The 16,000-nt window shown below is 31.0% G+C and overlaps 2 protein-coding genes across 3 annotated transcripts; one reads left to right on the top strand and one right to left on the bottom strand.

Moving 5' to 3' along the window:
- The first annotated feature begins 2,021 nt into the window (after positions 1-2,021).
- On the top strand, positions 2,022-6,728 carry LOC109609399 (splicing factor, proline- and glutamine-rich). 2 transcript variants are annotated; one of them, XR_007548703.1, is made up of 3 exons: positions 2,022-2,169; positions 2,224-3,976; positions 5,976-6,728. XR_007548703.1 is itself a non-coding variant. In XM_020026060.2 (2 exons), the coding sequence occupies exons 1-2, from the start codon at positions 3,673-3,675 to the stop codon at positions 6,545-6,547; spliced, it is 876 nt and encodes a 291-aa protein (XP_019881619.2). In that variant the 5' UTR covers positions 3,518-3,672; the 3' UTR covers positions 6,548-6,728. The 2 variants fall into 2 exon arrangements, 1 of the variants encoding a protein (XP_019881619.2); XM_020026060.2 differs by lacking the exon at positions 2,022-2,169 and having other exon boundaries at positions 3,518-3,976.
- Positions 6,729-7,691: 963 nt separating this feature from the next.
- LOC109609435 (glycogen phosphorylase) lies at positions 7,692-14,276 on the bottom strand. The gene is made up of 4 exons (XM_020026096.2): positions 13,963-14,276; positions 10,022-10,550; positions 8,356-9,962; positions 7,692-8,297 (listed from the first exon to the last, which is right to left on the bottom strand). Exons 1-4 carry the CDS (start codon positions 14,203-14,205, stop codon positions 8,133-8,135), a joined length of 2,544 nt encoding a protein of 847 aa, XP_019881655.1. The 5' UTR covers positions 14,206-14,276; the 3' UTR covers positions 7,692-8,132.
- Positions 14,277-16,000: the final 1,724 nt, after the last annotated feature.

Below are 16,000 nucleotides of genomic sequence, written 5' to 3'. Positions count from 1 at the left end.
AGAGGAAATTTTGTTATTCCTCCGAAATTGTTTAAATTATTATTGTGTGTAATCTATAACATTTTATTTTTTTATTATCGATTTAGTCATCAAAAAACAGTATTTTTTATAAACTATCCTTATCTTTATTACTAATTTACAAACCACATAATTTTATTGACCACTATTTTAATAAGAATATATATAATGCTACTATTATATTACTCATATATTTCGATAAAAATGAGATTAAATGTGACCAGCTGACATTTTGTTGAAAGTTGTAATATTTTTATTATTTTAATTTTTTGTTCATTTTGAAATAATAATTGAATTTAATCACGCTATTGAATCGCCAATATTGGATTATTGCAAATACAACAGTAAAACCACACAAAATATAATAGAATAAAAATATTAAACGTTGCACAATCAATATTGAGATAATTGGGTTTTCTCTCTAAAATGCTAAACGAACAACTAACGAGAACACAAATTAGATCAGGGTGATTTTGTCTACATCCGAGAAATCATCAATTTCGCTTTAAATCAAGGTACATTTTAACGTGAAAGAGTTTTAAGAAAATAATTTTTCATTTTCTGTGCCACTGAATTATGAAACACTTTTGAAGGTTTTTAGCTGAATTAATTAACTGAGCACATCTGTGTATTTTTCATTAAAACATACACGTTTATAAAATGTTTTACCTTGTATGAAATATTAAGATAAAAGTCGGTCCATGTTTATACATTTTTCCTAAAAGAATGCCATTTTATTTATTTGAGAGTTTCATGTTTCGCCTTTAAAGTTGAAAGTGACATGTGATATCCTACTTTGAAGTGACTGTAGGAATATTACAAAATATTTGAATATTTTTAACGGCAAAAATAAGTCTTTCTGACAGATAATCCATGGACGATTTTAGGAGTTTTCTACGAATTCAGATATTTGTTGAACGAAATTTTTATTGTAAATCAATTACCCAGTATCTAAGAAACTGGAAACAATTATTAATTATTCCTATAGTTCCGTTAATGAATCCTACTAACAACGAATTACTAATGTTATCTTAAACAGGATTTCAAACAATTTATTTACATATTAGTAAAACCTATTCCATATGTATTTTATGTCAAAGAATGAATTTAAATCTAATTAACATTATTAAATTCATAGAACCTCATGTTATTATAATGCGACAAGTAAAACGATCTCAAGGAAATGCTTGATAATAGTACATCGCTTTTATTTGTATATAACTGTTAAAACACGACAAACAACATAATTAATAAACATGAAATTAATTGCATTTATATGGATGCTTATGTATTTTTATTTTGTATGAATACATGTTGTCGGGTTGGGTTAAATCTGTTTGTGCACAATATGAACAATGTTAAAAAGTTATTGCCTCTGTAATCATGAAAATTGTCAGATTTAACGAATTAACAACAAACAAATTACAAAGTCTGATTTATGTTATGTTTATTTTTAAATGTGACGTTTTAATTAAATAATTTTTATAATAACATTATATAAATAAATTTATTTCTTAATATGTGAATGTAAACCTAAATAATTAAAAAAAGTGGATTATAAATTCTTAAGGAATAAAACCCACTGATTTGGCAGAAAGTCATAAAGATACTCAAACGATGATTAATTAACCTTGAGTAATTATTAACAAAGAGATTGGAATATACGATCGTTTTATTGTGAGCGAATTATTTTTTAAACCTTGATCAAATATACCTAATAAAAGGTAGAAACCGCAAAACGGAATCAGATCGAAATTCAATAAATTAACGTTATATAAAATGTAATATTAGTCATTTAAATTATCTACATATCAATAAATTTCAGAATTTATCAATTATTATCAATATCGAATATTTTTATTAACAGCAGTGATGTAATAATTGCAGTTTCTATAAAATAATAAAAAATAAACAAAATTAAACGTAATAAAAAATATAATTAAAAAAAAATAAAGTAGATAGTGGTTATCAAGTTACTGGAAATCACAAAGTAGGAAAAACAAATGTTAAAGTCTCAGTCGTTCTTAAGCATATATCGGATAAAGATGTTTCGGATTCTGTGCATTCTTGTTATCTGGCTATCAGCAGAAGCCTGCCACTTGTTGGATAAAGAAACAATTGGATCGAAATTAGGGATCTTCTTAAACAAACGTAATATCTAAAATTAATATCAGTTATTAAATCACATGAAAATAATGTTTTTAGGTGGACCACCACTACATCACCATCACTTTGCACAACCATTGCCACATGGTTTCGACTTAACACCAGCACCAGCATCATACCATTATGGACAACTACCCCTCTACCCATTTGTACAACTACCTTCATACCAATCTGTACAACTACCTCAATATCAAGTTGGACAACTACCTCCAAACCAGTTTGGACAACTACCACCTGGTGTCAACCTGCCACCGTTATCATTCCAATTTGGACACCCATCGTCACATGTTTTTGTCCCACTGCCACCAAAGCATCATATATATACTTCTACAACCGCATCTAAACCAATAGTTTACAAACAATTTGAACAACTACCTCCATATCAATTTGGACAACAACCTCCAAACCAATTTGGACAACTAACACCTAGTGTCAGTTCGCCACCGTCATCTTTCCAATTTGGACAACCATCGTCTCATGTTTATATCCCACTGCTAACAAAGCAACATATATATACTACAACTACAACTAAACCAATAATAATGAATGTATCGAAAACAAATCCAGTTTTATCTAAAACAATATCATTCCAATTTGGACAATCATCGCCATATGTTTATGTCCCACAGCTAACAAAGCATCGTATATATACTTTTACAACTAAACCAATAATGGATGTATCGAAAACAACTCCAGTTTTATCTAAAACTACATTAACAGAAGAACCAACAACAATACAACCAAGAACATCACCCTCAACAACATTGGCACCAACCACTATAAGTTTAACAACTCTAATCTTGCCTGAAGCTCAATGAAATCGTATAATTTATTATTTAATTTGCATTTAATATTATAATACAAGAATTATAATTATTATTATATACCGATTGCTGGTTTATAAATATTTTTTCTCATTGAGATAATTACTAGAATTTATCAATGACCTAATAACGAGAGTTCAATATTGATTCATTGAAATGTAAAAATACTGTATAATATTTAAAATATAAGTTTTCATCTTCATGTTGTTGATTAATCTAAAAGGAAGTTTCATTAATAATATTTGATTTGTCACATTTTATAAACCATAATGATGATTTACAAATTTCAATTACCGGGAAATCTATCTTCTGGTTTTTGTTCCAAATCCTTTGTCCCAAGTCATTGACTATAATTTATTAAATGCTCCGGTATACAGTTTAGGAAAAGATTAACAAGACAAAACACAGATAAGTTTTTGTTGAAAGATATGAAATATAGGCCATCGTCTATTCTGCCAGTTGAAAATGCGTGTCCAGATCAGGTTTGCCATTTCACCAGGCTCGTCTTGTTGTTCGAAATTGGCGAGTCAACGTTCGACGTAAATTCCACCGAGCTCCGGGAACTGAAAAACCATGAGCCGGTCGCATTTTAAGGCTAAATTCGACAAATAAAACAGAGGCGTCGCGACCGTGTTCGTTAGTAGTATCGTACGATCGCAGCAAGATGTTTCGGACGCTGTGTCTGGTTTTGCTGGTGCAATTTGTGTGTTCCTCGAACATCAATGTTTCGATGCACGGACGCCATACCGCGATCATAAGGGCGTATGGGGAGGACGAGTTCTTGGGGATTAGCGCCAAAGTTAGGGGATTGGACGGTCGTACCATCGGAACGAAATACTCCGACAAGCCCGAGTTGACATTGCATTATCCAGGTGTGGATCTGAAGAGTGGATTTACGGTTGAGTACATCCTTACTTGGCGTGGAGCCGGTGGAGTTTACCCTGAGGAAGGATCGTTCAGTTATAATGGTAAAGTTTTTACTTAATTAATCCAACATCTTAAAGAAATCACTAATTAAATATGTAAATAATTACTGAATCGAACAAAATATTTTGTATTTTGCATTCTGAAAATGTAAACATGTTCTTCATTTTGTCTTTTTAGCATTATTTGATTTCTAAATAAAATTACTAATGAAATCTAGTTAAATATTTATATCTATATATTTATTGTTTACGTGTTTGCCAGAAAATTAAATTATATAATATAACCAAAAAACATGAAATTATTCAAATTTAAGTTACATAATCATAAAATCTAAAACTTAATTAACATTTAAAACAAGATTTTTTAATGTTTTATGAATCATTAATTTAAATTATCCTATGCAATGTTTGCATCTAAATTTATCAAAGTAACAGGATACAACTATCGATTATAAAATTAAATTTATATCAAACAGATATTTTTTATTTTAACCTGACATGTATAATTGAACTTTTTGTGAAAATAATTATATATAGTTAAATATAAAAGAAGTAGAAACAATAATATTTATCGATTCCAAGGTCAAAATTTAAAATACATATTTTATTTAATTATTTTGATCGTAAATGGATTGCTAAATAAATAATTTTAGTCAAACAACAATATTATTCGTCATGAATAACCAACCTAACTCGTAACTCAATATTAAATATAAGCAAAAAGTAAATATTAGTAAAATTAAATTAAAATTTCCCATTCATAATATTCCTTATGAGAAAATCTGATTCATGCTGATGACTTCCAATTTTTGGTACCATTGCTACTGTTGACTGTTTCAACAACGTAAACCGCATTTAATTAATCGACCTTCACAATACTGATAAACTGGGTACTTTCCCGTCTGGTTTAATCATAGGATGAAACGCCAGTTGACAACTTTCTCACAAAGGAAATGGTAGTTTACAAACCCTAACAACGTTGTGACTCAGTTGTTTTATTGTGGATGGACGCATTCTATCTAATAAGCCCTAATTAAATCGGTAATGCATGTGCATCGCTACTTCAGGTTTTGGGGAAACACACTAATTATTACGGTAATCAGACTTGAATGGAAATTGAATTTTGTGTTCTGAAATTTGATTTTAATTGATCGTTAAATCATCGAAACAAATTAGTCTTCTTCGTTGATCCTGGATGGTTAATTTAAATGAAATTAAGTGTGTACATTAACCCCGTCTTAAATGAATTATGAAATTATACCTGTAATGATTCTAAATGTACTCGAGTTCCACAAAATAATTTTATAATGTAGCGCATCAATTAATATAAAAGACGCAATTTATGTGATTATTATATTGGAGATCTTTGACCTGGGGTCAGACAAATAAAGTGGATGTCGAAAACTGAATTATACTGCAAAATAGCACTTTATTATCTTTGAGTGTCTCCAGACATGTCTGTTATATTATTTTAAAAACATTCTTAAAAACAGTTTACATAATCTAAGAAACACACTTAAACTTTAAAGTGACAAAGCCATTAAAATTTTTAAAATTAAGTTAACCAACTTTTCCCTAGGGATGAAATCGAGCTCAGAAATTTAAATGGACACATACTAAAACCGTGTTGATATTCATTATAAATTTAATGTCCAGACAACATGCGAAAGTATGGCGTTTGTGTGTGTACCCAATTAACGGCAGTAATTAATGCACACATTTCAGTAATGTGGCTTGTCCCAATGGTGGAGGAAATCCCAGTAGCTGTTAATTAATTGTGAATTCCCAGAATTATGTACCTATTTTGTTTCAATGTGTTAAAATATGATTTGAACGTATTTATGGTAAAAATACTTCGTTGTTTCAATAAGTATTGGTTGGATTTGGTTGTATATGGCCATAAACTACGTTCATAAAACCATTTAAAAAAATATTCGCATAAATAAACATACACACAATATCCGTCTAAGGGATTAATTAATTCAGCTAAAAATTGTTTATGATAGATTTTTGTATCGTAATTAATCAATTGACTTTTCAGTCCGTGATCGCCATCCACAAAGATTGAAACGTTCTCCAGGACATGGAGGACACGGCGGATTTGGGGGACGTAGAGGACACGGCGGATTCGAAGGACGTGAAGAAGGACCGGGATTCGGCTTCGACCCCTTTAAATTCGTGCCGAAACAATCTCCCGGCTTTTTCCCCAAAGGACCTGAGTTTCCGCGACCAGGACCTCCTCCGTTCTGGTCTCCAGGAGGTTTCCCACCACATAATGGCTGGGATAAACCCCATCATCACCATCACCATCACCATGGCCTCGGCAGTGACCCGAAAAAACCATGTTCCAGTGAAGAAGATGAGTGGAATGCAGGAAATGGTTCAAGTAATGGCAATTCCAATGGTAACAAATGGAATGGGCCAGATAATAACAATTTGAATGGAAACAACTGGCAAAATAACTGGAGTACAAGTGCAACTATAACACAGAAACCTAAACCTGTTGTTGAAATAACCACCCCCCCATTGATTGTGCCAACCACTCCACCCCCAACTACCCCATCTCCAGATAGTACACCACTTATTGACATTAGATTTGGAAAAGATAACTAATCTCTTGATTCCATCAGTGGCACTGTCTTAATCATCTTTTATCATGAATGTATGAGATGTGATTTGTGGAATTATATATAGTGTTTAATCTTAATACGAATTATGCATTAGACTAATGAAATATATTTATACTGAATTTTTGACTGTGATTTTTATAAGTAATAAAATGTATTCTACAACAGGTGTTATTCATTAATTACAGGATTATTTCTAAAAATGGTAAGTTTATATTTTATTATCAATTCACACCAATTACTGTAGTAAAAACCTAATCGCTGTTTCTAATGATGTAATTTATATTTAAGTGATTTTAAGCCTGTACAGTATAATTAAACTCCCTGCTTTCCATGCATCGTCGGTCTCGCCTTGGACGAAAATGAAATGTTTGAGAAGTTTAATTAATTTTCCGGTCTTTCCTCTGATGTACATTCTTTGTGTTATCGCGGAAACCCTCAAATATTTTCACATATCTCTTATAAAATATTTATGTAACTTAGAGTCGTAATTTATTCATATTACGACTCATTGTTCCTTATTGATTCTATAAAATTTGCCTTATTATTATATTAATTTATTGTAAATTATTTATTACAAAAAATATTACTGTATTATAGTGGATCAAAAAAATTCTCCTTTTTGAAATATACCTTCAATGGATTGTAACATTTTCAAACATTTAGATTCACTTTAAAACTAGATTTGCCCAAATAGAGAAATACCAGTTTATATGGAATTGCACACAGTACACAGTTTGTATTCAAAAATGAGTACTTGTCTACATCTGTTGAGGAAAGCTCAAATTCAAACTTGTTGTTTTGAAGGAATCTCGTTTTAATTGGAAAAACCTGTAATATATTCTTGTAAAAAAATTTTCGTTTCATTTAACAATCCTATCAATTCATAAAACATAATATAGAAGTCAGGTTTACACCACAAGTTTCTTTCTCAATTCAATTATCATATCCTTCAAAATTTAAAGAGCTATTTCAATATTTTCAAAAAGGCCTAATTAATTATTTAAAATATCGATTTAGCTGAAACTCTGCCAGCGTAGTCTTTGTTTAAAAAAAATGTTCAAAGGTCCCATTATTTGAATTTTAATAATTTTTATTATCTTAGAAGTCAATTAAAGGGAAGCAACAACTCTACTTAAATATAATTTATTATTTAAAATATTGAAAACAATTATTAAACAAAAAATAGCACCACGATGGTTGAAGGTGTACAAACGAAGACATGACTTTTTGGACAATGGCAATCAATAATACTAGACATAATAATTTAAACGACCACAAGTTCATTTTAGTGAGTTCCTTAAGCTAATGCATTTATTAAACTAACGTTGTTCAAAAACACCTAAAAACTTGTTGCAACGAACTTATATAAAGAATTCATTATTTTAATATTTTGGCGTTACGTCTATGCGAATGCATAATATTTATATATTTTTCGTATCATTAACATCTTATAGTATTTTTTGACAATTTGAAATAAATAACATCTATAGTGCATTGTAAACAATTATTAATTAGGTCAACTTTACAAAAGCTGACTAATATTGGGGATTAGGATTAGGGGCTAATTGTTATTTTAAGGCAATCTCTCTTGGCACAGAAGGATCGGGAAGTTTTTCGTAGCTGGGCTCCACACCCCAGATGTCTTTTCCATAGTCGATGATGGTACGGTCACTCGAGAATTTTCCTGAAGAGGCGATGTTGTTGATGGACATTTCCAACCATTTAGATTGGTTCTAGAAACAAAATCACAATTAAGTATCAACAAGACTTTTATACAAAAAATTTACTTACTTGATAAACAGCGCTGACTTCATCCTGTTTCTTAATGTAGGCTTCATAATCAGCAAACAGGAAGAATCTGTCGTATTTCAACAGGATATCAGCAATATCCTTGAACTCGTCGGGATTTTCGGGGCTGAAGAAACCGTTCTGGATCTGGTCCACAACTTGTCTCAATTCCGGATTGGAGTTGTAGTAGTCGTAGGCATTGTAACCTCTCTTCTTCAAATCTTCAACCTCTTCGACGGTCATACCAAAGATGAAGATGTTCTCGTTGCCCATTTCCTCGGCCATTTCGACATTGGCTCCGTCCAAAGTACCGATAGTAAGGGCACCGTTCAACATAAACTTCATGTTACCAGTACCACTGGCTTCTGTACCAGCAGTGGAGATTTGTTCACTCAAATCGGCGGCAGGCATGATCTTTTCAGCCAGAGTTACTCTATAGTTCTCCAAGAAGATTACTTTCAGTTTATCACCGACGACGGGGTCGTTGTTAACTACGTTTCCGACAGCGTTAATCAACTTGATGATCTTTTTAGCAGTGTAGTATCCTGGAGCAGCTTTGCCACCAATCATGATGGTTCTTGGAGTGACCTTCAATGATGGATCCTTCTTGATCCTGTTGTACAAAGTGATGATATGCAAGCAGTTCATTAGTTGTCTTTTGTACTCGTGGATACGTTTTACTTGGATGTCGAACATACTAGCTGGATTAATCTTGACGTTGTATTGTTTCTCTAAAAGTTGGGCCAATTTGAGCTTATTCTCTTGTTTGACTTTAGCAACGGCCCTCTGGAAGTTTGCATCCTTGGCCCATTGTTTCAGTTTCTGCAACTGATCTAAGTGGACGATCCAATCTTCTCCAATCTTGTCAGAGATCAAATCTGACAGACCGGGGTTACACAAGAGCAACCACCTACGAGGAGTAATACCGTTGGTCTTGTTCTGGAATTTCTCTGGGGTGAGGTCGTAGAAGTTTTTAAACAAATCCGCTTTGATGATTTCGGAGTGAATCCAGGCAACACCGTTGACGGCGTGGGATCCAACAATAGACAAGTGGGCCATGTTAACTCTCTTCTCGCCATCCTCTTCGATTAAAGACATGCTTCTCAGTCTGTCCCAATCACCAGGCCATTTCTTTTCAACCTCCTTCAAGTGCAAGAAGTTAATGTGGTAAATAATCTCCAAATGTCTCGGAAGAATGCTCTGCAACAATGTGACGGGCCACCTCTCCAAAGCTTCGGGCAAAACGGTGTGATTGGTGTAAGCGCAAGTCTTGACGGTCACGTCCCAAGCTTCTTCCCATGACAGTTTCTCAACATCGATCAAAATCCTCATGAGTTCTGGAATCGCCAGAGCTGGATGAGTGTCGTTCAATTGAATTGCGACTTTTTCGGGGAGTAGCTTGAAGTCAGTCCTAGTGGTCTCGCGGCTTCCGAACTGCGAGGATTTGAACCTGCGGATGATATCTTGAAGAGTAGCGGCGCACATGAAGTATTCTTGTTTCAAACGGAGCTCCTTGCCTTCGAAGAAGTTATCGTTGGGGTACAAGACACGTGATATGTTTTCTGCCAAATTACGATCGAGGACGGCTTGGATGTAATCACCATCGTTGACTGTAAAAAAATTATAAGTTAATAATACATCTTATAGAAATTTTAAAGATGTAACTTACAGAATTTGAGGTTGAAGTCAACTGGAGATTTGGCGGACCATAATCTCAAAGTGTTGACAACGTTGTTGTTGTATCCGGGAATGGGGTTGTCGTAGGGCAAAGCGTAGACAATTTGAGTGTTAACCCATTTCCTGCCTTCAGGTGAATCGATAACGTTACCGTAGAAGTTGATGGGAATCATATATTCTGGTCTCGCTTTCTCCCAAGGGTTACCATAACGCAACCAGTCGTCGGGTTCTTCTTGTTGTTCGCCATTGACGATTTTCTGGGCGAAGATACCGTATTCATATCTGATACCGTAACCATAAGCGGCCATGCCTAAGGTGGCCATAGAATCGAGGAAGCAGGCAGCAAGACGTCCCAAGCCCCCATTTCCAAGACCGGCGTCTTCTTCAAGGTCTTCGAGCTCTTCAATATCCAAACCTAGTTGGTAGAGGGCCTCATCAACTGGACTTTGAATTCCCAAGTTGATCATGGTATTCTGCAGGGACCTGCCCATGTAGAATTCAAGTGACAAGTAGTAAACTCTCTGAAAATGAAGAAAATTATTGTTTAATATTTTTATTGATGTAAAAAAAAATTTGTTAAAGCGATTATTAAATAGCGTGAATCATGTTGTCATGAATGTTTTCTTGTTGCAGATAACATTTTTCCAAATAATTCTTCTGGACTTTGAAAGGTTAAGTAAAATGTTTCTTAATTATTTTAGTTAATTAAACAAAATATTGATTGTATTCAAACACTGAGTAGGACAAAGGTTGATCCTGCTTGTTTTGATTCACACATCGTATCGAACATATTTCTCTGCCAAAATTTACTTTCGAACTATTTATAATTTTTGGCATCGAATGATTTTCCGTTTTAATATAATTTAGTGAATGATCTAATCAAGAAAAAAATTTGATTTTATTTTCCTATTGTGTCAAAACAATTATGTATATGATTTATGAATCTATGAATACATAATAATAATAATAATAATAATAATAATAATAATAATAATAATAATAATAATAATAATAATAATAATAATAATAATAATAATAATAACAATAATAATAACAAATGAATATAATTCTAATACTAGAATATTACACAAATTATTAATATATTATGTAATAAAAAAGTTTGTTAAATGTAGTGACGTAATAATTTTCACTACTTTTATTCAGTTACAGCCAAATAACTTGTAGTACTTGAACATACCAATTTATATTGCTATGAGATCATAATGGTAATATATTGCCTTAATTGTTTATGATTTAATTATTCATTCCTGTTGAAATAAATTATATACGTCAATGCTTTTATCATTCGAAAATTTTTAAATTATTATGTATCTCCGATACAAAAGCTAATAAACATTTTCTTTAAAATAAAACAAACCGTGAATTTAAATGTAATAAGTATAATTTACAAATTCGTGACTCGTGACAGTCTTAATTGATATAACTGTATCATTCTGGAATCGTCTTGATAAAATTTCAGCAATTGTTTATAAATAAATTCTAACATTAAAATAGATAAGAAGCATGGTTTGTCAACCAAATCTTCCACATTCATGTTAGTTTAGTTGCATCCCTTTTGCAACATTTAAATGATAACACAGGTCAAAGTCACACAAAAATTTTTTTTCAGAGCTGTTACGATTCACGATATATTCATGCTTGTTTATTTATTTTTATGAGTTTTTGCATGTGACTTGTTTGATATGTGAAACGGCAACGAATTGTCATTGACCCACACTTGCATTCTGCACATATGACTGAATTATATTGATATGTCGAATGGTGGAAATTTCAGTTGGATTTTTGCCATAACACATGCATTATTTATCTGAACATTTCTGGAAAATATTAGATTTTTAACACTTTTATTTGCGGTTTGTGTAACAAGCATTAATAAATGTTAATTGATTGGGTCATAAGACAAATACGCACCATAAAAATACTTATTATTACAACATGTTAATTACATGAGCACTTTGTAATTGTAATAAGATTTTCTGCCAAAAATCACAGGTGGCAACTGTTTATATTTGGCTAAAAATATTAAAATAACAGTTAATGAAATTAAACTGTTGGTATATAACGAGGAAAAAGTAAATATTATTTTGTAGAGAGAGAGTCGAAAACGATGAACAATACATTAAGTGGGTTATTTTACTCGAAAAATAAATGTTTTTTTTTTTGAAAGATAGTTTAATATCTAAATATTCAAATCAATTTTGGCTATTTTTAAGATTTTTTGAACTATTTTAATTATATATTCTCTAAATTTTGGATGAGAAAATAAAAAAGAATGGGAGTCTTAACAAAAAATCCATAAGCGGATCTTTTTACTTGAAAAACTAAATGCTTATATAATTTTTTTTAAATATAAGTTAATACTTAATATTCAAATTAATTTTGGTTAACTACTTTCAAAAATTTGTTAATATTAAATTATTAAAATGTTGAATTAGATTTAAAAAAGCCTTAACAAATTCAATATATATATATATATATATATATATATATATATATATATTGAAAGAAAGCTTCAAACTTAAATATTCAAAGTGGTTAATCACTTTAAAAAATTCGTTAATATTATCATAAAAGAATAAGAAGGCCATTTATAAGATTTTTTAATCTATTTTAATTATATATTCTTTAAATTTTGGGTGGGTATAAAATAAAAAATTAACAGGTCGATTTACTTAAAATTTTGAATATGTTTTAAAAAATCTTAACAAAAATTTAATAAAAATAAATTAATTTTACTTGAAAAATAAATGCTTATGTATTTTTTTTTTTTTTTTTTTTGAAAGATTGCATCACTACTTATCGTGAAAGAATAAGAAAACTATTTATCTCCAAATTTTAGATAGGAAAATAAAATATTAGGTGGTCGATTTACGTAAAATTTTGAATAAGATTAAAAAAAACTAATAAAAAGTGGATTATTTTATTTCAAAACTTAAATATTTAAATTATTTTTTGTTAATATTATCGTAAGAGAACAAGTTGATTGATTTACGGAAGCTGACGTCAAATTTGGAAAAATTGATAAAAAATCGTAACAAAAAATGAATAAAATTTGAAAAATTTACATATTTTATAAATGTTATAACAACTTTCTTCAATTTTTGTTCATCATTTCCGGCCAGCCTGTATATATATTTAATAAAAGAAATTAGCATTAACGAGAAGTAAATGCTAGAAATCACTTAATAGGGGAACCATTATGAGGGTATTATTACATAAATTGAACAATTTATTTGCCTGAACATGCAATAGTGCAGATTAATTTTTGATCGAATAAAATTAACAAATTATAACAGAAAGTATAATATTTTAAAGTAAAGAAGATAAATGATAATAGTTTTCAACAATCTAACCCGGTTGAGATAAATCTCACAGTTCAAATCAGGAATTCGCCAATTTTAGTAATTAAGAATATGAGTAAAAAGATAACGACAATGTTTAGAAATTTTTTATCGTTCAAATGCTTTTAATAATAGAATTAAGAAACACGCGGTCATTTAACCAACATAAATCCAAATCTAAAATGGTCACACGTATTATACGAAAATAGACTTCATCCATTTAACCTTAGACATTGTAAAGGTCAACCATTTTTCAAAGCTTCGCTTCCTGAAAATTCCGTGCAAGGAAAACAAATCCATCGATTTTTCAGATGACACAGAATCGAACGTAAACATCAATTACTAAAGCCAAGCTAATTATTTGGCATGTGAATTAACGAGCGCACTTTTTTCGCTCTCACATTTGATTAATTAAATTTTCAGTGCGGTTTTCAGCAACGCAAAAGTATGATTTAATTAATAATTTGCCACAAATTAATTCAATTATTATTATTATTTTAATTATTTGGAGATACACCCTCCATTTTTTATAATTAATATATTAAATTATTGGATTAAATTTAAGGCTTACCTTAGGGTCCTTTTCGTAGTAGTGCTGCTGGGTCCTGATCCACCTTGAGACCAGATGGTCCCTGACGGTGTTGGCCAGGGCGAAGTAGTAGTCCCTGGAGGTGGCCACATTCCTGTCCTTAACGAGGGTGTAGTGGAGATGTCTGTTGAAAGTCTTCTTGATCTCGTTCACATCGTCTAATTCGGCGATTCCCCTGACGGAGATCTGCTTTCTGCGTTCGCTGTCGCTCTGTGGCTTCGCCATAATTCAAGACTTCCAAATAATTCGGCGCAAGTAAATTTGTGGACCCTCGCCGGCGAACTGAAGGGTTCCAAATGAATCGGCCTGCTATAAGGGGTCACCTTGACTATGCCATTTCAGTGCGCCTGCGCCACGGCCATACGCTCGGACATGTAAACATTAACAGCTGACTTTATGGAGTATGGTCTATTATTTTTTCAGTCGCTGAAATTTGGCGGTTTTTGATCAGTGTGATACGGATCATTTTTTTTTATTGTTTCGGTGGTAAACGTTGGTTGAATATGTTGCGGTTTGCTGGAGATAACGTGTCGGGAGGTGCGCTATCGATTTATTTTTAGAACGCAGTGCAGGAGACGCTTGCAGCAACACGCAGGAATATTCCTAACACTGTTTTATTATAAATTTAATTATTTTTTAACAGATGTATAAAATATAAAAATGTGATTATTAAACTTTTACTCCTTTATTAACGTTAACCATTACAGAAAATTATTATTTGTTTTTAAAATCAAGCGGCGGAGGCAAAAACTAATAATAGACTGCAGGAAAATAAATAATATGATTTATTCTTTAAAAGATAAAGTGCAGAATATTTGTACTTTTATGTATGTAGTTGTGATGTTCTATTTCGACATTGTAACGTCCGACTGATCGACGCATGTTTACAAGTTCATATCTCAATTAATAATAATTTATAAATATAAAAATGGCGTGTATTACATCCTATATTATAAATGATTTTTATCAAGTTTTTTGACATTTTATGCACCGTTTTAATTCTGTAAAATAATATTGAATTTCTGTAAAACACAATATAAATATCAATTGTTGTAATTATTACGTTAATTGAGGTCATTGGAAAATCTATAAATGAATATGTTACATTTCTGTTGGAAATTTTATTTAGATTAAAAAGAAAATAGTTAAAATAACAGTAAAACATGTCCTGAACATAATTTTCCAAATGCCTATTCAGTCTAAACTAAATATGAAAATAAACTTAATAAATAATATTTTTTTAAAAAAAATTGACTCTAAAACATCGTTTTTACTAAGGTGCAGTGGGGTAAATAGGTACCTATTTACCCCACTGTACATGGGTCACGCACTAGACCCTTATTTATTGCATGTTGGCCAGTTTGCCAAAAAAAATAACTTGAAAACTCTTTTTAACGATGAGAGATAACCCGGAGAAGACCGGTTTTTGGGATTTAGAAAAAGGAACAATTTATCCTTAAAGAAAGCACAGGGTGTTGAAACTATAACATTGAATTTCACGCAAATTATCAAAAATAAAAAGACCCTTAAGTTATAACTTCATAAGAAAGGAAATTACGATTATTTCCTGATAAAAACATCAAAAAAACTCATAATTCTTCTTCTAAAAAAGACGATAACTTATGAAAATGCGATTTTCGCTGCTATATTGACAAAAAACGTTAATCCTGTGCAGTGAGAGTAATTGAATAAAAATTTGAATTTTGATTTTTATGATTTATTTTATTACTAATAATTCCGCTTTTGCCCTATAATACCATGCGCTAACTAAAAACACTAAAATTATTAGGAATTAGTAGAAAAGATATAAAATATATCAATTTAAAGTAAACTTTTGGGTTTTAACACCTTATGACAAATTTAAATCCTTGTCAATTACTTTTTTGTAAAGACATCTGATAATTCTCCTTTCTTTTAATTTATATCTCTATCTAAAATATGTTTGTATCTATCTTTTTCTAAAGATAGCTTCAATACTAACATATTTAAATTAACTTGTAAAATTTGTTAATATTATCAT

Source organism: Aethina tumida, chromosome 7, assembly GCF_024364675.1.
Source record: "Aethina tumida isolate Nest 87 chromosome 7, icAetTumi1.1, whole genome shotgun sequence".
Lineage (NCBI taxonomy): Eukaryota > Metazoa > Arthropoda > Insecta > Coleoptera > Nitidulidae > Aethina > Aethina tumida.
This window is presented reverse-complemented; position numbering and strand designations above follow the sequence as displayed.